Source organism: Thrips palmi, unplaced genomic scaffold (assembly GCF_012932325.1).
Source record: "Thrips palmi isolate BJ-2018 unplaced genomic scaffold, TpBJ-2018v1 HiC_scaffold_17, whole genome shotgun sequence".
In the NCBI taxonomy this organism is placed as follows: Eukaryota; Metazoa; Arthropoda; class Insecta; order Thysanoptera; family Thripidae; genus Thrips; species Thrips palmi.
Genome location: NW_023144626.1, coordinates 8,471,934 through 8,491,978, shown reverse-complemented (window position 1 = coordinate 8,491,978; position 20,045 = coordinate 8,471,934). Strand labels below are relative to the sequence as shown.

The following is a 20,045-nucleotide window of genomic DNA, read 5'->3' as shown; positions in this document are numbered from 1 at the left end:
TGAGAAATTTTCTTGTGGCCGCTGCGTCTTCTTCAGTTCAATCTTCGTCGGGGAAGACGAAGACATAGGGCATGGGCACATCGAGACAAGTGAAGGTTTCACTGGGGATCATTGAGCGGGATCATTCAAATGCTCCCCTTTTTGTAAGGCATGGTGTTTACTGCTGAAAGAAGATAAATGTTGCAAAGATGCCTAGAGGGCATTGGTAGGCATCGAAGCACGCATAGAAGTTGCTGGAGAGTGTTAAGATTGCTTCATCAAACTTTGGCCTTAATGAAAGTAGGACCCCCAGCGATAGCGCCTGCTGGGTAGGCAACAAGCAGTACACAACCGTCCATAACCTCCAACTGCATAGCTTTTATTTGTTTCACGTGATGAAGTCCTAAAATTTTCAATGAATCCATGTTCCTGTAAGGCACGAATGCCAATAAATTCGTGGGCGAGTGATAACCTCCGCTTAAATCGTAGATATATCGTAGGAAAGACGTCGAAATTCAAGCTTCCCGCGAGATTGATCCCCAGTGAGTAGAGAACGTTCTGGGTCCCATCACCGCTAGTGACTTTCAAAGAGCCCACTGCCCATGCTCTATTCGCCGTTATCCATATCCACACGGCAGAAAGCCTGTGTCTCGGCGGTGTGGCGGAGTTGCCCCGACGGCTTTTCTGCACTCTGCGCGATTCCACCGGACGACTTCGAGCCCAATGCACCACCCACCACCCACCACAGTCCCGCTTTCCTATGCTTTATTGAGTCGTGCGGCCTAACAGGCGGGCGGACCTTCAGCTTACGCTCCTCGTCAAGCAGGATTTACATTTCGAGTTCTTCCGTTGTTCGCTTAGGTTTCCCTGAGAAAGAACTCTGGCTTGCGTACGTAACGACCCTTGATGTCGCGTAAGTCTCGTGCTGCCGAGGTGGGGAAAAGGGGGAGGGGGCGATCTGGGCCACGGAAAATAACAAGTTACGTAACGATTTTAGTGACATTGACCGCTACAGGAATGTTTGAATGGCCAATAGGCCGGACTGCGAAAAAGTGTGAAGGATTTCCCTTGGAGGATTAGGCGATGGACCTTGGAGAGGAGCTATACCGAGGACAGAGAAGCAGGGCAACAAAAAACTGAAAAAAAGCATCGTTTGTTTTTGAAACTCAAATGATGGCAGCACGCGCGCGCACGAGGCATAGTGCCTTTCACTGAATTTTACTTCCAGCTCAGAAGAAAACTGGTGCACGCTAAAACAACTCCTACCACTCCTCTCCTCATCCCCCATTTCACGTTTAAGTCTCGGCGCTCAGTAAGTTCATCGTTGACTGTTCCTTACAAGACTTCAAAAGCCCCGCGCGCGACTCTACTGCGAATAAACCTTTCAAACTGCAAATAGACGTGTCGTTCAGTTACGCGCAATTTCTCATACGCATGTGACAACCAATGAGAAAGCAAGGGATACGGGGAGAAATGTGAAGGTTATTTTGACGCGAGATCTGCCTTAATTTCAGCCCCGTCACTTTGAAAAGGTTCTTTAGTTTTAAACGTAAATATTGTAGTTCTTGCCACAAAAACGAAAGGATCAACACACCATTGACCCTCTTAATGTTCTCACCTTACGCTCGCTGCAGTTTGTTTCTCCCGTGTGCCAACCCCTTCCTCCTCCCCCTCCTCTCCCCCTTCCCCCTGCCCTGCTCCCTCCCTTTTCTCCTCCGCAAACCGGCGCCATTGATTCTGCTTGTCTTCTGCCTTTCGCAGCAGCGGATTGTCGGACAGGAAAAACTGTCCTCTTCGCTAAACTTTTGCGCCGAGTCGTCTGCCATCCACTTATTGCCTTCCAAAGTAAGTTTACAACCAACCTCTCGTTCGCAATCGCCGTGTCAGTCGCCGAAAATCTGCATCCAACGAACTCTTTGATCATTGATTTTTGTGAGCCCTATACCGCAGTGCTTATTTCATTCGCACATCGTGGACATTGGGAGGAGATAGGATGACTGTGACGGTTCAAATTTTTATTGAAATCGTGTCATTATGTCATGCTAATACCTACAATGTGCAAGCTTCTGATATCTTTTTGAAGCATTTTACATTCTAGTTCCATGGCTGAAAATAGAATTCCTCTATCTGATTACTTTGTTATTTTAATGCGTTGCCATCCATTGGCTTGTACGTCATGTTTTCTATACTCCATTTGTTCTTTTCAGGTAGCAACATGGCTGTGAACACAATCCTCTTGGATTTTGCAGTAGATAAGGACACAGTGGCTGATCGTCACAAACGAGAACTTGCACTGATGAATATTGAGTCTGCTCTTAATGAGTTTGTCCGCAACACAACGAAGAAGGACTTCATAGAAATGCCTGGGGGATTCCTGCAAGTATTGACAGCTGATCGAGGAACTTTCATCACTGTTCGAGGATTCGTTCAAGGCCTCATTTCAATTAATGTTGAATACTTCAGAGAAGAAAATGAACCACCCTTGTTTAACTATGAGGTAAGATACCACTAACATATGATAAAGTATTTGATCTCAAATTCTATGGCAATAGACTGACTGCAAAATTTAGTGTCTACATTTGATTATGTTCAGTCCCAAAGCTGTCCTCATTCAAGTTTGCTACTTTCAATCATAGAAAATGTGGCTCTGTATCTCTGGATTTTCCAATGGGATGGTGGCGTTTTAGCATGTGGGCTCTAGTATCTATGAGGAACTTATTGACCATTCCTTTCAGGAGGGTCGCTTGCTGGAGTCCAGTGTGCAATGTGCTCTGAGATCCCATCGCTGTAAGATGTTCCCTCCTATACGTCGAGGTGCTCGTTTTGACGTATACCTTACCTCCTCAGGTAATAATGGGGAGAGGCAGAGAAAGCATGTGGTGTAGAATGGTAGCGCAGCGCTATGCTTTACCTATCATTCTAGGCACTGCATGACACTCTAGTGTCTGCTGTTTTCATGTGAAAACAGAAAGCATTAACAGTCAATATATTAAAATTTTTGTCAGTACCCTATCACTCACCTCACATTAATGCTGACTGGCTCCAAACTTAAATTAAGATTCAAGCTGCAACTGTCATCTCTTAAAGTGGGAAATTGAGCTTTTTTATGAAAGACTGAAAAGAAACAAAGAAAGAGAAAGTTTATGCCTGCTGTGTTATGCACTAACTGCTTGATTAGTTCCCCCAAAAGTATAGTTGCGCCGTTTTATTGCAGTGCTAGTCTCACTGTAACCTCAGATTTGAAGCAACTATGCCTAAAATACAGTGCACTGTAAAGGAGATAAGGTCCCCAGGAGACAATTTGCCTAGATAATGATTTGAACCTTTATCAGTCACATATTCTGCATGGTTTGTATGGAACCATGCTACCTTTGTCCACCTCTTCCTTTAAGCAGAGTATATGAGTGCATTTTGCCCAGCACAAATTTTATTAATAAGTCCATGGGTCTGGCTTTGTGATTGTGTTCATGGTTTTGTGAGGTAGAAAATAGAACTTTAATATACCACAAATAATTTCCATCATCACTGGCACTCCCAACTTCTGCTTTAGCTCTCCAATTTGGAGGTGGCTGTTATTTTTGCTGCTTGATTATTTTCCAGTTGTCTGGTAATCTCCAAGAAGTTTTAAGTGAAAAACTTCAAAGCACAAAAAGTCGCAGGTTGCCTGCCATCAAGAGAGGTACTGTGGATCGTTACTTCGTTACCTCTGGTAAGTAAGAAAAGAGAGAGCAATTCATCCTCGGTAATCATTCACATTTATTAAACTTCTTGAGGTGATGTACAACTATCAAGTGAAACTGTAGGAAGCAGTACTCATCTTGTCTTTTCTTAGCAATCATCCTTAGTGGTAGTTGTTTCTTGAACTCCGCTAACTTTTTTGCTAGGGCATACTTTAGCCATTTTTTGAGTCTGTTGTTTCTTTGCCATTGATATGCCTGCTGTCAAGTATAAAATGGCCAAACTCAAAGCAGGCTCATTAAAGAATCAGATAGCAAGACCAAAACCCCCATGCTTATAAAGCTGGGAGCCTTATTGTCTATTTATTGAAATACACATTCATTCTATAATAGATATTTTTAATAATTATGAGATATACCTTTCAGTTAGTAGTTTGAAGTAAACCTTAGCCAGAGTTGTGTAATTGACAATTCTGACCTTAGCAAGCCTTAATAATTTTCCATACACATTTAAGGCCACGAAAGCAAATCTAATACGGTACCTTTTCTTTGCATTCTTTTTGCAGATGAGAGACTACTGGAGTATGATATTGATGAGGTGTTGTTTGAAGAGAAGTCTCCGTATCAGAAGGTCCAGATAGTACATTCTAAGAGCTTTGGTAATCTCCTTCTATTGGATGATCTGCAGAGTAAGTTTAATTTTGTTTCAAATTATCTCTGAGGATAAAAGAAGATGTCCTGATGCTACAAATGTTTCTTTACTTTCATTTCAGACCTATCTGAGAAAGATCTGGTTTATACTGAAACACTGATGCAGCGAGGAAAGGAAAACTATCGTGACAAAGAAATTGTCATTCTTGGAGGTGGAGATGGTGCCCTCCTCTGGGAACTACTAAAGGAACAGCCAAAGTTTGTGACCATGTTAGAGGTAGATTGTCCTAAATTATTTTGTTGTTTAAGTTTTTCTACTACTACAGTTGTTAGTACAGATAATTACAGAATTTTCTTAATCAACAACTTTTTCAGCTTGACAAGGTGGTCATGGATGCATGCAAAAAGTACATGCGAAGTGCCTGTGGCAACTGCCTTGACAACTACAATGGCGCAAACTATGAAGTAAGTTTAGCTAGTCTAGTGTACTTAAAAAAACAAAACAAACACAAAAATGGTTTACCTGTCACAAGTTTGCTTACTTTTTTCTGTTTATTCCCTTTCCAGATAATTGTTGGTGATTGCGTTAAAGTTTTGGACAACTACATCAAAGAAGGGCGGAAATTCGACTATGTGTTTGGTGATCTGACTGATCTACCTATTTCTCCCACACCGCAGGGTGAAATTTGGGATTTCATTCGCTTGATACTCAAAAATTCTTTGAAGGTTTTGAAGCCTGATGGGAAATACATGACACATGTAAGGAGTTTTATATTTCTAAAATTGAAAATTTAGTCTAAATGTTACTTTTGTTTGCCTTCCATATGAATCATTGTTTCATAAATAATTGTTGGTTTTATTTTTCAGGCCAATGGTGCTTCCAATCCAGACTCCTTAGTCATGTTTGAGCATGAGTTCAAAAAGTTGCAGCCTCCGGTATGTTTCACTCAAGATCGTGCATTTGTTCCATCTTTCATGGAAGATTGGGTCTTCTACCAAGTGAGCTTCCAGAAGTGACACAGTGCTGCACACTCTGTGCTAGTCAGGATACCAAAGACCAAAGTATTTGCATCTCTAGGAGTTCACTTTCCTGACACTCCGTAGTTCCTTTTGGTTTATAGTTTTGTGAATGTAAGTAAGCTGGGGCCAAAACTTGAACCATCTCTTGCTAGTACTGTAGTTCCATCATTATTTTTTGTCATGTTTTGTTTTCTTTCTTTTAAATTTGTTTCTGTTCTTTGATTTTTTTCTTATTATTTGATTTATGTTGTGTAGTAGATAATGTGTATTTGTGATTGATTAGCCTAGTCATGTGCTTCAAAACAACTAGTATTTAGTTAATGCATACACCCGTGTTAACTTGCATAGGTCAATTCTGTATTTCTGCACTATGTGTAATATTGCTAAGTGTTGGTTGAGATTTGGCATGATAGGGTGACATTGAAAAGTGAATATACTAAATCTCAAGCATACTGCAGAAGTATTCTTTGTTTATATTGTTCAGATTTGCATTTAAAATATGTCTGTACCTCTTTCGGTTTCTGTTTTTGTATTTTTATAATACGCATTTGAGTATTGCCTCTGGACTTCCTTGCCTGCTCAAAACACTGCCATTTTGTATCAACCAAAAAAAGTATATTCAGAAATATATCATTTTTTGTGTTTAAATTTTAACATAGTCTGCACTCTGATTTATCCCATGCACTTTTGGTTTTTACTGTGACAAACTGGCAAACAATGTTATTGTAAGCCTCTTTGTAACATAATTTAATATGCTGTCTTGAGAGGTAATACTCATGTGTTTATGTACTCTTTTTTTTGTGCAAGCGATGTGTGTGTCACAAATTTTCCTTGGTCACTGAGCCCATGTCGGCCTTCACACCCAAATAAACTGAATATGTACAAGTATGAGTCTTATTTTTTCACTCCTAACATACCTCTTTGCACACTAATGTTTGAAGGGTATGGATATAATTATTGAGACTATTCTTGTAATTTATTAAATTTGAATTTCTTTTTGACTAGCATTGCTTATCGTACTTAGATTTTTGGGGTGACACCAGCCCCTATTTTTTCATGTACAGTGGTATATATTATTCTTGCTAAACAAGATTTTTAAACAACAAAAACAGTAAATGGAATGGAGAATTTGATCCATTCATTCCACTCTTTCCAACAAAATATCTGCAAGCTGGTAAATGCTATGGTAACTTGAACAGCTTAAATGCATGGTTGATGCAACAAGTCACAAAGCTGTTTGTAAATTATTACAATCATAACAGAGCTGCAGAGGCAGTCAAGGTTCCAGAAACAAGCCAGCCATTGGTCATGACATTTCGGGAGCGACGCGCACACCAAACCTTTAAGCTCAAACATGGAAGCTAGCCTTTGTTGTTAAGGATATAGACGAACTCTGAAAACAATGGAATTTAGCCCAACTAACACGAGGCGTCGAAGCTACACCCTCGCCACGTAGGTCTCCACGTTGTCGTGCGGGGGCTCTGTGTCGAACACCACTCGGCCCTGCTCGTCCACGAAGGACTTGTAGGGCATGGTGTGCACGTGCTGGAAGCCGAGGCGCGCCACGGCCTTGTGCGTGTAGAAGCTGGTGCACACGCACCGCACCATGCTCATCCCCTGCGCGCGCGTGAGCTCCCTGAAGCGGACACAGAAATAGTTAGAGTGCGACAATGAGGGCCCGCCACTCCTTCGTCCAATGTCAGGTGAAGGTTTCTCGTAAACCCGCCGATTCCGCACAGCGATTTTTCGTCACTCGGTCTCTCTCGCACTCACGAGGTGTCCCGCGGGGGCGCGAGAGAGACAGAGCGACGAACGAGGCGTGTCTGGTGCGCACCTGGACTGGTCGATGAGCTGCTTGGCGATGCCCTTGCCGCGGTAGTCGGGGTGCACCGACAGGATCTTGATGTCCACGTAGGCGTCCACGTCCGGGAAGCGGCCGAACACGTCGGCCTGCGCGTCCGCCTCGTCCAGCAGGCGCACGATGTGGCGGAACTTGGTGTTGGCCTGCCCCTCGGGCGGCGGCAGCTCCTCGGGCTCGCAGGGACCCTCTATCCGCCGCTTGATGCCGTTCAGGACGATGCCCACCACCTCGCCTGCGGAGAGAGAGAGAGAGACTTCGCTTAGACGAGGCAAGCAGCGCAAAGCAGCACGGGGATGCGCCAGCCCTTAATGGTAATGGGAGGTAGGCAACCGTGAGACGCGCGCGACGCCGCGGTTTGCCTAAGAGAGGACGACAGCCTCCGCTCCTTCTCAAAGGCCCCGACCTTCCTAAAAGCGCCGCAGTGGCCACCATGTCAATGAAAAAGTGCGACCAACGGACCGGTATTTCGGCCACCACCTGGTGCACGGCGGCGTGGTGCTTCGTGGTCAGCAGGCCGCGTATGGGCCGCGGTGCCGCGTCTGCCGAGACTCGACTCGGTTTTCTTCCAGCTCCAACGACTGGAAGGCACGCGCAGCCCTGTGTCGGGCCGCCGGGCTGTCGAACTCATCGCTTCGGCGTCCGCAGCGCCGCGAGCCGTTTTCGCCCTCCCCGGACAAACTTTCCCGTGCTGCGAACCGCCAAGCAGTAGGCAGCAGCCAGCAGCCACGGCACTGCAGCCCTGGAGCGTGACCCGGGGGGCTGATGCGCCCGGCCCGGGCACTAGCACTTCGCGGAAGTCTTCTTTCTTTCCAACTTGACAGCCGATCGAAAGAATCGAAAGTGGCCGCTTTGCCGAGCCACGCCACTGCCGCCTCATGCCTCACCGTCGGCGTTCTCGGAGACGAGGGAGTTGCCCTCCGCCAGCGACTCGGTGCAGTAGTCCTCCAGCTCGGTGCAGCGGCCTCCGCCCTCCATCAACCGAATCTACGGAGACGGACGACAAATTAGTCCTGACGCGGCGCTACTGCATTTCGCATTTGGCCACCGGCGCGCGTGATTGCTACTTAGGCTGATTCCGAGAGAAGTTTTCCTCGCTCTGCCTCTCTCGCACCTATACGGCACGCCCCATGAGTGCGAGAGAGACTGAGCGAGGGAAACGACTCTCGGAATGAGTGTGCAGTGCGCTCACCGCGATGGTGAGCGGCTCGTCGACGAAGAAGAACCGCCGGGCGAAGTCCACGATGGCGTCGGCGTCGGCCGGGGTGGCGACGCGGTGCGTGAGGGCCGCGGGGTCGGCCATCGTGCGGGAGCCTGGAAAAGGAGAACCACCAGAAGTTGGCCTGAGAAGCGAGAAACGACAAGTTGAATTACGCATCCACTTGACCTTGGCTGCGCCGAGTCGACGGAGGGCGGAGGCCCCCGCGTTACCTTGGCCGTGGAATTGGGTGAGAGATAGGGGGGGGGAAGGGGGGGGGATCAGAGTTTCGGCCCGGCGCCCTTCTAGGCAAACACGGAGGTGTTTGCGGTTGCCCGCCCCGTCGCCGTACTCTCGGTCGGGTTGTGCTGTGGCTGTGGCGACCCAATTTACCGCGAAGAATGATGCCTGTCCCAGCCCGCCAGCCCCGCCCCCAAGGCCCTCCATCCCGCAGTAGTCGCTCCCCAGAGCCGCGGCGCCGCACAAGTGTGTGGCATGGATTTGATTTGGTTTATCGACCGAGCCGAACCACTATCGCCTCTCCGCCAGTGCCACTGCCGGGGCCATTCCGAACGGTGCTTTCGTCGCTCTGCCCCCCTCGCACTCATGGGGCGTCCCGAAGGGGCGCGAGGGAGACAGAGCGACGAATCAAACTGCTGGGTGGCTGGGACCCTAAGTAAGTGGCTTTCCAAGAGGGTCTGGGGGCTGCTGCAGGTAGAGCGCCCTCTCTGCCTGCGTCTCTCTCCCCCTCTCTCGCACTGTGTGCGTTTAATTGCCACTCGCGGTGGTGCCGAGGCCAGCGGCTGCCGCCGCGCTGTCGCAAAGCCGGCCTGGGCCTTGCCGGCCTCCACGGCCTCCAGCACGCATGCCATCCCGGGGAGGCGTTGGGAGGCATGCGGTGCGGCACCGCCCGGCCTTGGACGCGGCGCGGCGGGGCGCGGCGGGGCGCGGCGGGGCGCGGCGGGGCGCGGCGGGGCGCGGCGGGGCGCGGCGGGGTTAGCCGCGTGGCCGACGGCCGCCAGGCCAGGGCGGTACCCGCGACTCTGCGGTCCAAACCCCAGCAGCTGTGCCGAGAAGCGCCGAGCAGCGCGGAGCGTGCAGACTGACTCGCAACAGTCGCCTCTCTCGGATCCCTTCGGACCGCCCCGCCCCTCGAGTGCCACGACACCGGGCCGTAACGTCCGGCTGTAGACCACTGGCGTGACGTAATATGTGAACGACCTTCTTATCAACGCTCCAGGACGAGGGTGGCCGAGGGTGGGGGCGCTGCTCGCCGCCAGGGCGAGGCCGCCCCTCGGTGTGCTGTCCGCAGCACTCTGCCTGGAGTCTGAAGTCTGGAGTCGAGAGATGCGGCTGGGCCGGGCTGGGCCGGGTTAGGCCGGGCTAGGCCGGGTTAGGCCGGGCTAGGCCAACCTAGCCCAACCGGGCTGCGGCCAGCACCCCAGCCAAGGTCGGCCAGCTGTACAGCGAGCCGAACCAGCGCGGTTCTCCACGCCCCTCGCCCCTCGGCCCCACAGCGCGACAGCTTGCGGTGGCGAACACAAACGCACTCGCCCCAAAGCGAGCACCCCAGAACGACGAGCCCGGGAGAGCAAATTCTCTTCCGGCCGCCGCACTGGAGCCGCAAACCGACGTTGTCGGCACACGGAAGGAAGCGCCCAACGCGCGAATGGTCGAGAAAGCCCACAAATAGATGTCGGGGCGCGCGGAAGTCCCTTGGCGGGGCGTTCCTCTTCCTCTGGAGACGAGCCGTGCCGTGCCGCCCCGGGCCGTGGCCGCGCGTAGAGGGGCGCCGCCGCGCCGCCACCTCCCGGGCGCCACCTCCAGTTCGCACCATCACGTCGCCGCCGCCGCCACCGCCGCCGCCGCCAAGAATGTAATAAGGCCGAAGCATCCTGGGGTGGGACGTCGAGGGCCCGGCGGCCCGGCCCCACTATCGGCGGCCCCCTCCCCCTCCCCCGCCCCCTCCCCTCCTCCAGAAATCAACATTTGCGGCCGCCGTCCTCACACCTCACCGCGAGGGGGTAAACACTTCAAGAAATCGTGTACAGACTACTCGGTATTACGCTGTATTACGGGTGTATTACACGTGTATTACGGCCCTAAAATGCCCAAATTTGGCACATTTGACCCAAAAATGGTATTACGATCACGTGTATTACGCGTAATACACGGTTTTTGTGTACAGGGTATTACGCGAGTGGTTACCCCCTCGCCTCACCGTTTCACTGCGCGATGCCGCGCCACGGACGAAAGGCGTCGGAAAAACGATTCACCTTGAGAGAATTCGAAGATCCTACCGTGTCAGTGTGCGACTGCTGCGACCAGCTGTGTGGAATTTTTCCCCGAGTTTTGTCGTGCGGAAGGGGGCTGCAGTGTGCTGGCCTACTGCAAGGCCTTCAAGGCGTCACACAGCGCACTCCCTGCGGGACGGCACTGGAGTGCGAGAGAGACGGCGCGACGAGGAGCACACTGTTGAGCCTGGCGTGCAGCATGGGCGTGCTGACGTCTGCCCATGTGGCACTGCGACAGTGTGGTGGCTCTCCCACGCTCATCAGGCTTTGGCAAGGCCCGGCACGAACGGCTGAAGACGGGCAGGGCCTGCACTGTGAGTTACTAATTACCGAGTGAGCTTTCGCGGAGCAGGACTCACTCGGCGTTTTTGAGCGGTCCGGACTCTCTCGCGCCTCAAAGACTCCATTCAGCGGCGGCGCACCCGCTGGAAGATTGGCCAGGTTGGCACTCCAACTCCTTTTCACACAATTTTCTAGTGAACCAGCTGCGACTCTTCTCTCCGTTTAGAACGCGCTCTAGAGCCAATGGACCCGCCGGTTCTTTTTCCCAAATACGCCGCGACGTTATCCTAACGGCGTGGGGAGGCACAGTGGGCCAGAAGCCGGTGGAGGCGGCCAAAACTCTAGACGCATTTTGAGCTCCAGAGTCGCTAAATGGGACTCGAACCGAACGTGTGACCCCACCAATGGATTCCTCGTTCGGAGAGCAATCCATTGGTGGGTTCACACGTTCGGTTCGAGTCCCATTTAGCGACTCTGGGGCTCAAAACGCGTCTAGAGTTTTGGCCGCCTCCACCGGTCTTCTGGCCCACTGTGGGAGGGAGTCAAGGCAAGCCTCGGCCTCGGCTGTAGCACGCGCTGCTCTCTGCTCTCCAAGTTTGACGCCGCGTTTTCCATCACTGGAGGACAGCGAGCCGAAGCGCTCCGGCGCCGAACTCCTGCAGATCCCTTCCTTTTCGTCTCTCTCTGTCTCTCTCTCTCTCTCTCTCTCTCTCTCTCTCTCTCTCGCACCGAGTGGAACGCCCCACTGAGTGCGAGAGAGACAGCGACCAAACAGAGTGAGGAGTTGCTTCGCCGGGCCTCGCCTTGTCAGGGGAGCTAGTCGTGGTGTTCCTGAACGGCATGGAGCGGGGTTCGTACGGCAATGAGGACACAGTGTTTAAGGGTTGGATAACCTCCCACTCACCAAGCTAGGTCCGAAAGGTGCTGCCGCTCCGAGGCTCAGCCTACGACTGACGACTCGCGGCCAAGCCGGACGCCGCGAGCGCGTCTGCAAGATCAGCATTTCCTCTTTTCCTATGTTGCCTTGTGTCTATCCCTGACATGCCCCCCTTTTGGAAAATAAGCGTCCTCGCTTATTAAGGCACTTTACTTAACCTTAGATTAGAGCCTAGTCGAACTATAACTAACGGTGTAAAAATATGTTACCTAACTTAACTTCCCTAAAAAAAAAAAATACGCTAGTATATATAGGAAAAGGCGAAATGCTTATCAAAATTAAACAAAAAAAAATTAAAAAGAAAACAAAAATAATTTAGATCATTTATAGCTTGGCAAGCAAGAAGTATTGTTTACTTCAAAGTTCTGTAAAATTTTCTTTTCATTTCATGTCAACCCAACAGGCCTAAATATTTCTAAAGTTCCAAAATCAATCATGTTGCCGCGAAAGTTCAATAAAAATCGAAATAATAGATCAAAAGTTATGAATCAAAACAAGATATTTTAGATGTTCTGGGCTGTTTCGATGTTGTTGATCTCGAAGCCGGTCACGTCCTCAACCGCAGGTAGATGTTGTTCCCGCGATGGAGTGCGTCTTCCGTGACGCTGTGCACTCATGATGGCTGCAGGAAGATGTTTTTCCCACGTTGGAGTGCGTCTTCCGGGACGCTGTGCACTCATGATGGCTGCAGGAAGATGTTTTTCCCACGTTGGAGTGCGTCTTCCGGGACGCTGTGCACTCATGATGGCAGTGATGGCTTCTCGCACTTTGGCACTCCCTACTCAATTCAGGAGTGCCGCCATGCTTTCTGCGTCCTCGGAAAAGCACGTCGGCTGATGGAAGTTGACGTTCGCTTTGCACTCTCTGTGCACTCGACCATCGATCGTTCAGGTCGGCAGACTCGACGCGATGGGAAAATCGAGATGACTGGATCGCAGCGTGCCTGATGGTGTGAGGCAGGCACTGCTGACGGACTGGGCGGGCGAGCGCTTGCCCATGCTGCTTGACAGCGACAGCCAGCTGACGAACTCACGTGTGTCGAGCAAGGAGTATCGCCGGAGGCTGGGGTATCGCCGTGCCGTCTTGTTGTTGCTGCGGCAGCCGTGGCAGCGGAGGTGGCAGTGCCCCGTCCAGGCGATTGCTGACGCAGCGGTGTCCAGTGTCGAGGCGGCGGCGAGACTCGCGGCGCGGCGTGGCGCGGCGGGGCGCATGATGTCGGGCGTCCACAGCGCTGGCCACGTGGAACGAGGCGCCGAACACGCGGTCTCACAACACAAATTTCAAGCCACAAAACACAAGTCCGAAAACTGTTTCCGTGAGACGAAGACATTTGCCCTCGCGGACAACACCCACAGAGCCAGCAAGGCTTGTGGGAGGGTCTCCTCCCCCCAGAACACGAGTCCTCCCGCACTCTGCCATGCTCCTCCGGAAAGCCGTTCAGTCACTCTGCGCGTCTTTTGCCTAAACAACCATTGAAACCATCCTTCGGCCCAACAAAATCGACCGCAAAACTTAGCTAACTATCTAGACTAAATCTGAGAAATCGAGTTTGTGGCACTTCGAGGGCACTTTCGCTCCTCAGACAGCTACTAAACGGTCGCTGACCGCAAACCCCAAAATGGGGAACCGGAAGCGAATTTCTACGGGATGATGCATGAAATCTCGACAAGCACTATCACTGTCAAGTCTACACCCCCACCGCAGCAGAAACACATTCCTAGACCACGCACAACACTCCTAAGTACGGGCTCACATCCAAAATTATTCAAATTTTGGCACCAGCACCTCCACCATGTCAGGGGAGCTAGTCGTGGTGTTCCTGAACGGCATGGAGCGGGGTTCGTACGGCAATGAGGACACAGTGTTTAAGGGTTGGATAACCTCCCACTCACCAAGCTAGGTCCGAAAGGTGCTGCCGCTCCGAGGCTCAGCCTACGACTGACGACTCGCGGCCAAGCCGGACGCCGCGAGCGCGTCTGCAAGATCAGCATTTCCTCTTTTCCTATGTTGCCTTGTGTCTATCCCTGACACGCCTCCTCATCAAACAATTGGCTTAATCACTGGGACAGCACCAGTCCCCCACCCCCAACGCTTTTTCCTCGTCCCTCCTGCTTTCCGGGACGCTTTGGCTGCGCGAGAGTGCGTGATTCAGTTTGCGCGCGGTTCCTCGGCTCTCACCTCACCTCGAAGCGCACGGCTTACGTTACAAACCGTGTCTGGATGAGCGACGAGGGAAGGGGGGGAGGGGGGATTAGGACAGAACGGTCGGGGGCGTGGAGTGGATTGCTGATTGGGGGATGCAGCCGAGTTGGAGAGTTCGCGTCGCTCTGGGAACTGAGTGCTTTCGTGTGTCGCTAGGCCTGCCTCAGTTGCTTTGGTGCCCAGAGAGAGGGCGAGTGAGAGAGACACACAGAGAGACAGAGAGGAAGAATGGAGACCCCTCTCTCTCTCTCTCTCTCTCTCTCTCTCTCTCTCTCTCTCTCTCTCTCTCTCTCTCTTTCTCTCTCTCTTTCTCTCTCTCTCTCTCTTTCTCTCTCTCTTTCTCTCTCTCTTTCTCTCTCTCTCTCTCTCTCTCTCTCTCTCTCTCTCTCTCTCTCTCTCTCTCTCTCTCTCTCTCTCTCTCTCACGGACGTTGTCATGACGCTTGCTCCTTTTGTCCGGGTCTCTTGCTGACGCTTACAAAATGGTCCGCCTGTAGTATAACGGGACGATTTTCGAGCGGTTTAGGGCGCTTTGTTTGTTAAATGGAGCGGGTTGCAGCCGTTTATGCAAGAGGCAACACTGTCAAAAAGTTGATCATATCGTTCAAAAATGTAAAAAAATAGTTATAAATTTTCGGCTTTACTTTGAATTTTGAAATAACCATTTACTATTCACGGCGGGCAATCGAAACGAGAAGCGGGTGGTCGAAGCGACCTCGACTGGACGTAGAACGGACGCCATTTATTCCGACCACCATTCACTCTCAGCAGGCGGCCCGGCCAGAAATAGTTTGGCCAAAAAGTCTCGTCTCGTCACACTCATTCGACATGTCGTCGAATGTCTGACTGGCAGCATCGGTGACGCGTGCTCCAAACTCTGAGGCGTCGCCCCTCGTTGACGGCCGCTCTGTCGCTCCACCGCACGCAACATTGACCCAGTGAAGCGAGTGGAACGGGGGACGGCCAACGAGGAGGCTGCTCTGTTCAAACACCGCCGCGGCGCGCCGCCAGCGAGTGCCCCGGTGGAAGTCCCCAGTCCCGACGCGACGCGTCCCGACGCACGTGACACGTGACATCACCGCGCCTTTCCAGCGAGGCGTTTCCGAAAAAACCCTGTCGCTCTGTCTCTCTCGCACTCGAGCGGCGGCCCGCAAGGGTGCGAGAGAGACAGAGCGACGAGTGGCACGCAGCGCCGCGACGGCCGCACTTATGCCTAATCGCGCACGCGCCTCGCGGAGGACTGAAGAAGAGCGGTGCGTGTGCATGCCATTAGCAGTGCGGTGTTTAAGGAGGCCCCCCGCACTGGGTCCCTCGGGGGGCCGGCACTAAATCAGGGCGGCGGGCGCGCCTCTGCCAGGTCAGGTCGATCCACATAGTGAATGCATGCGCGTGGCTGGTTAGGTTACGCTCGCTTATCGACGTCGCGACGGAGCAGGCCAGACCTCTGTGCGATGCGGCTTGCACTGTAAGGACTCCAAGAAGGGGGACGACTTCACTTAATCGGTTGCGTGAGCTCGGCGTCAACGCGTCCCGCCAACTCGAGGCAGGACGAGCGGAGATGGCATACGATCTAGCCCTTAGTGGTAATGGTAATGGAGCGCCTGGCGGGTAGGCACGGCGCGCGCAGCCGTGTGCCGAGTCCTGGCGCGGCCTACCTCGCAGGCGCTCGCCGGGGCGGAGTGCGCCGCCACACAGTGGGCCAGAAGCCGGTGGAGGCGGCCAAAACTCTGGACGCGTTTTGAGCTCCAGAGTCGCTAAATGGGACTCGAACCGAACGTGTGACCCCACCAATGGATTGCTCTCCGAACGAGGAATCCATTGGTGGGGTCACACGTTCGGTTCGAGTCCCATTTAGCGACTCTGGAGCTCAAAACGCGTCTGGAGTTTTGGCCGCCTCCACCGGCTTCTGGCCCACTGTGCGCCATGCCGGCCGCGGCGACGACGGCGACGCGGTGCCGGCGGCGGGTGCGCGATGCGCGGGGCGCGACCGCGGACGGCGTTAAATCCCGGCTCCACGACGGTGTTCCGCGGAAGCGCAGCCAAAACGGGCGGGCCCGAAATAGAAGCGGCCGCGAAGCGAGCAAGCGCAGCGTGCACCCAAAGTGTTTTCGAGCGCGGCGGCGATGATGGCCGCGTGGTTGGAGGGGGCGGACGCCGACCGGGGAACGCACGTACGCACATGGGCCGGGGGCCACCGTGGAGGCCGTGGCGGCCGTGGCCTGCGGCACGGTCTAGGGCACGGCGGGCACGGGCGACTCACCTTCACGCTCGGGGGCTGGACACTGGCACTGGCGGTGCGGTGCGGGTGCTCGCCGTGCCCGCGCGGCGGGAGGACGTCGCCGTCGAAGGAGGATGCCGGGTTGGCGCGCAGTGGCGGTGCCGAGCGTCGACGGGCGCCGCGAAGAAGCGCCGCGCCGGCAAGACCGGGCAAGACCGAGAAACCCGAAGCCAGGCAGGCAGCGCAGGCAGCGCAGGCAGGCGGCCAGGCAGCCGACCGCGCACCGAGTTGAGGCGAGTCGAGTTTGCCGCGCGGCCCCACCAGCCTCGCCTGCCAGGCGGCCAGGGCGGCCAGGGCGGGCGCACCAGGCTGCCGGCGGGCCCCGGCGGGGGTGGCGCGGCGCGGCAGGGCGCGAGGCCTGCGCAGCACGCAGCCAAGGCCTGGAGGCCTGATGATGCCCCCGGGGGTGTGGCGGGGGCGGGCGCCGCGCCGCTCCACGCCAATGCACGGCGTAAACACAAGCTGTAGCGTTTGTCCAGAAGGGCGGGCGGAGGGGTGGCGGCGCTGCCTCGGTTCAGTGCGCACGCAGCAGGGGCCTTTTGGGCCGGCTGTAAACGGGGACGCGATGCACTGGAAAACGGCCTCGCCGGTTCGCTACACTTTTTGTCGGGGCTGTAAAAGCGTTGCCTGGATGCTTCGAGGGTGTCCGTCGAGTCGAGGCCGTCGCAGCGCCCCTCCTGGCTCCATGCCGCTCCAGGCCGCTCCAGGCCGCTCCATGCCGCTCCAGGCCGCTCCAGGCCGCTCCAGGCCGCTCCAGGCCCTCTCCGCGTGGCGCGCCGCCATTCCACGCGTACTTTCCAGATGGAATTCCTGGAACGCGCGCCGTATGGCTGGTGACCGTCTAGTAATGAGAAATGGCGCTCGGAAGGATCGGATCGGAACGGGCTGCTGGCGGAAGCTGGTGGAGGAGAAGAAGAGTGGTAAGAAGAAGAAGAAGGTTAAGAATATTAATATAAATAAAAAGAAGACGTGGAAGAGGGTGGACAGGAAAGATGCCATGGATGTCCCTACCGTTTATGCCCGCGGGTCCGCGGCAGCCCGCGGTCAATACCCAACCACTTCGCCATGTGTTTTTATTTTCTCTCCTTTCAGAAAAATGACTTTGGGCGACTTGGTTCGTTATCGCCTCAGCCGTCCCCACTGAAGGATGTATGGCCGGGCGCCCCGACCGCCCCGTCTCGCCCATTCATCCTGCTCAATGGCCAGCTCGCCGGGTGATTCCTCCCCCACCCCCTCTTATTGAACCCCCTTATTGCGTCGTCCGTGCTGCTTAGCAAAACTGAGGCCAGGCAGCCAGGCAGCCGCGACCACGGCGTCTGGGGGGAAGTTGAGACCAATCGACCGATCCAAAGGCTGCGCGTGCCACGGCATGCAACCTACCACCGGCTGCATGCTTACGACAAGTAAAGGAGGGCTTCGGAAGGTTTCCTCACGGTACAACTCCGTCCAAATTAACGGACGCTTTCAGTACGTCATGAGATGGGCCACAATCTCTTAAACCCACGCACTCCTGTTGTTCCGAAAGGCAACGTCCAAACAAGCCCTTAAGACTCAAAGATAACTTAATTTTTTTGTGGTTCTAGCCCATCACGGAAGGCTGCACGAAGTCGAAGCATGAGGACGAGATGGACGGGAGGACGCGCAGTCTGTTGAGTCCCTGGCGGCGGGGGGTATCGTCGACGCACGGGGACGAGATGGACGGGAGGACGCGCAGTCCGTTGAGTCCCTGGCGGCGGGGGGTATCGTCGACGCACGGGGACGAGATGGACGGGAGGACGCGCAGTCTGTTGAGTCCCTGGCGGCGGGGGGTATCGTCGACGCACGGGGACGAGATGGACGGGAGGACGCGCAGTCCGTTGAGTCCCTGGCGGCGGGGGGTATCGTCGACGCACGGGGACGAGATGGACGGGAGGACGCGCAGTCTGTTGAGTCCCTGGCGGCGGGGGGTATCGTCGACGCACGGGGACGAGATGGACGGGAGGACGCGCAGTCTGTTGAGTCCCTGGCGGCGGGGGGTATCGTCGACGCACGGGGTACAGCCAGAGGCCAGAGGAGTGGGCGTGGGGCTCCTGCGTGCGTGGTGCCCAGTGATACGCCGCCGGGTATAGAGAACATTGCGGCGAGGGGTATCGCCCGTCGCTCCATGGATACCCCTGCGTGACATGGCCCCTGCTGCAACACTTAAGTGCCAATCTCTGTACACTGCGAAAAGAAAAACAATCGTGTTTAGATTTTTGAACGCCATCGAAGTAATCCGAGGGAAAGGGTCACGAAATTGGTTCGCAACCCGGAAATTGAGAGATTTAACTAACGTTCCGCCGGGATTGAACTTGGTAGCGCTTGACCCGGCTTGACCCGGGGCAGTCGGGTAACGGTAGTCGCCCGGCTCCGTGGCCGAAGGTCGCCGACGGCGTCCCCTCCACGCGGTGCAGCGGTGCACGAGGTCGGCCCGGCGGTGTCGCGTGGGGCGGCGCGCGGCGCCCCGGTGCCCACCCTCCCTGCCACCGACTATAAAAGGTAGCACGGCCGCCGGGAAAATCACACTCAGCCCGACCACCGAGCAACCAACAGCACCATGCACGCCTCCGTAAGTACCGCGACGATGCACCAGCAGCGGCGGCAGCCCGATGGAACCTAACCGCCTGCCTTCCCGACAGGTGATCGCCCTCCTCGCCCTGGTGGCCGTGGCCGCCGCGCAGCCCCAGTTCGCCGCCGCGCCCGTCCCCATCATCAACCACGAGCTGGTCCGCGACGACTTCAACCAGTACGCCCTGCGCTACCAGACCGGCGACGGTGCCTCCTTCGCCGACCACGGCAAGCTGGTGCCCGGCCCCGAGGGCCACGTCCTCGTCAGGTCCGGCTCCCACGCCTACCGCGCCCCCGACGGCAGGGTCATCACCCTGTCCTACACCGCCGACGAGAACGGATACCACCCCACCGGTGACCACCTGCCCGTCAGTGTGCCCGCCCAGTTCTAAGCCACCGCCACCGTCATCACCCTTCGCCCCGGAATAACTAGTCATGGCGCCCAGCGCCCGATCGTACCTGCCGCCATTATGTAAATCGACTGAAATAAAAATCAGTTAAACAAAGTGCTATTTTTACCTCTTTTCATTCCATGCATGCTTCACTGCATAAATCGGCTTCTTTGAATACGTCAGAAAAGCACAATTTCACTGGACTGCGACGCAGTACACGCAGAATCAGAAGGGTCAGTTTCGGTCGAAAGCACGAAAACAATTCTAATGTTTGGTGACAAGACTTACCAATGTTGGGTGTGGGAATGTTTAAAAAATATAGAGCATACTTCCGTATCCCCTGTAAAGATTTAACTGTCACAGAACCGAAAAAAAAGTTCCAAAGACTACTTGAACATGACTTCTTCAAAGAGACCAGAAGCAGCATCCAATTCCAACTAAAAAGAAAACCATTTGAAAATTATTACCAATTTTTATCGAGAGGCTGATTATTGGTCATTGTCATCATGCATTCGTTTTTTAAACTTTTTTGGTGCCGGACGTGCAGTGACAATGAAAATGCTTGCTCTAAATTTAGTTCGGCATTACGGTCCGACTCGTAACCAAGACCGTGTGAAACAAGAAAGCTCACTCCAGGTAATCGGTTCAATCTGGGTGGCATTTCCACGAATACTTCTGCTGGCAGTGCTGCA

At 53.9% G+C, this 20,045-nt stretch overlaps 3 protein-coding genes across 4 annotated transcripts; 2 read left to right on the top strand and 1 right to left on the bottom strand.

Moving 5' to 3' along the window:
• Positions 1-1,665: 1,665 nt before the first annotated feature.
• On the top strand, positions 1,666-6,213 carry LOC117644121 (spermine synthase). 2 transcript variants are annotated; one of them, XM_034383354.1, is made up of 8 exons: positions 1,666-1,824; positions 2,187-2,476; positions 3,580-3,688; positions 4,223-4,345; positions 4,430-4,584; positions 4,683-4,772; positions 4,875-5,066; positions 5,175-6,213. In XM_034383354.1, exons 2-8 carry the CDS (start codon positions 2,195-2,197, stop codon positions 5,322-5,324), a joined length of 1,101 nt encoding a protein of 366 aa, XP_034239245.1. In that variant the 5' UTR covers positions 1,666-1,824; positions 2,187-2,194; the 3' UTR covers positions 5,325-6,213. The 2 variants fall into 2 exon arrangements, with proteins under 2 accessions (XP_034239245.1, XP_034239244.1); XM_034383353.1 differs by lacking the exon at positions 3,580-3,688 and adding an exon at positions 2,715-2,826.
• LOC117644122 (dopamine N-acetyltransferase) lies at positions 5,771-16,466 on the bottom strand. Its single transcript, XM_034383355.1, has 5 exons — positions 16,358-16,466; positions 8,378-8,499; positions 8,073-8,172; positions 7,162-7,420; positions 5,771-6,963 (listed from the first exon to the last, which is right to left on the bottom strand). Exons 2-5 carry the CDS (start codon positions 8,486-8,488, stop codon positions 6,765-6,767), a joined length of 669 nt encoding a protein of 222 aa, XP_034239246.1. The 5' UTR covers positions 8,489-8,499; positions 16,358-16,466; the 3' UTR covers positions 5,771-6,764.
• A 2,465-nt stretch (positions 16,467-18,931) lies between these two features.
• On the top strand, positions 18,932-19,416 carry LOC117644123 (pupal cuticle protein 20-like). The gene is made up of 2 exons (XM_034383357.1): positions 18,932-18,962; positions 19,033-19,416. Exons 1-2 carry the CDS (start codon positions 18,951-18,953, stop codon positions 19,351-19,353), a joined length of 333 nt encoding a protein of 110 aa, XP_034239248.1. The 5' UTR covers positions 18,932-18,950; the 3' UTR covers positions 19,354-19,416.
• The last annotated feature ends 629 nt before the right edge of the window (positions 19,417-20,045 follow it).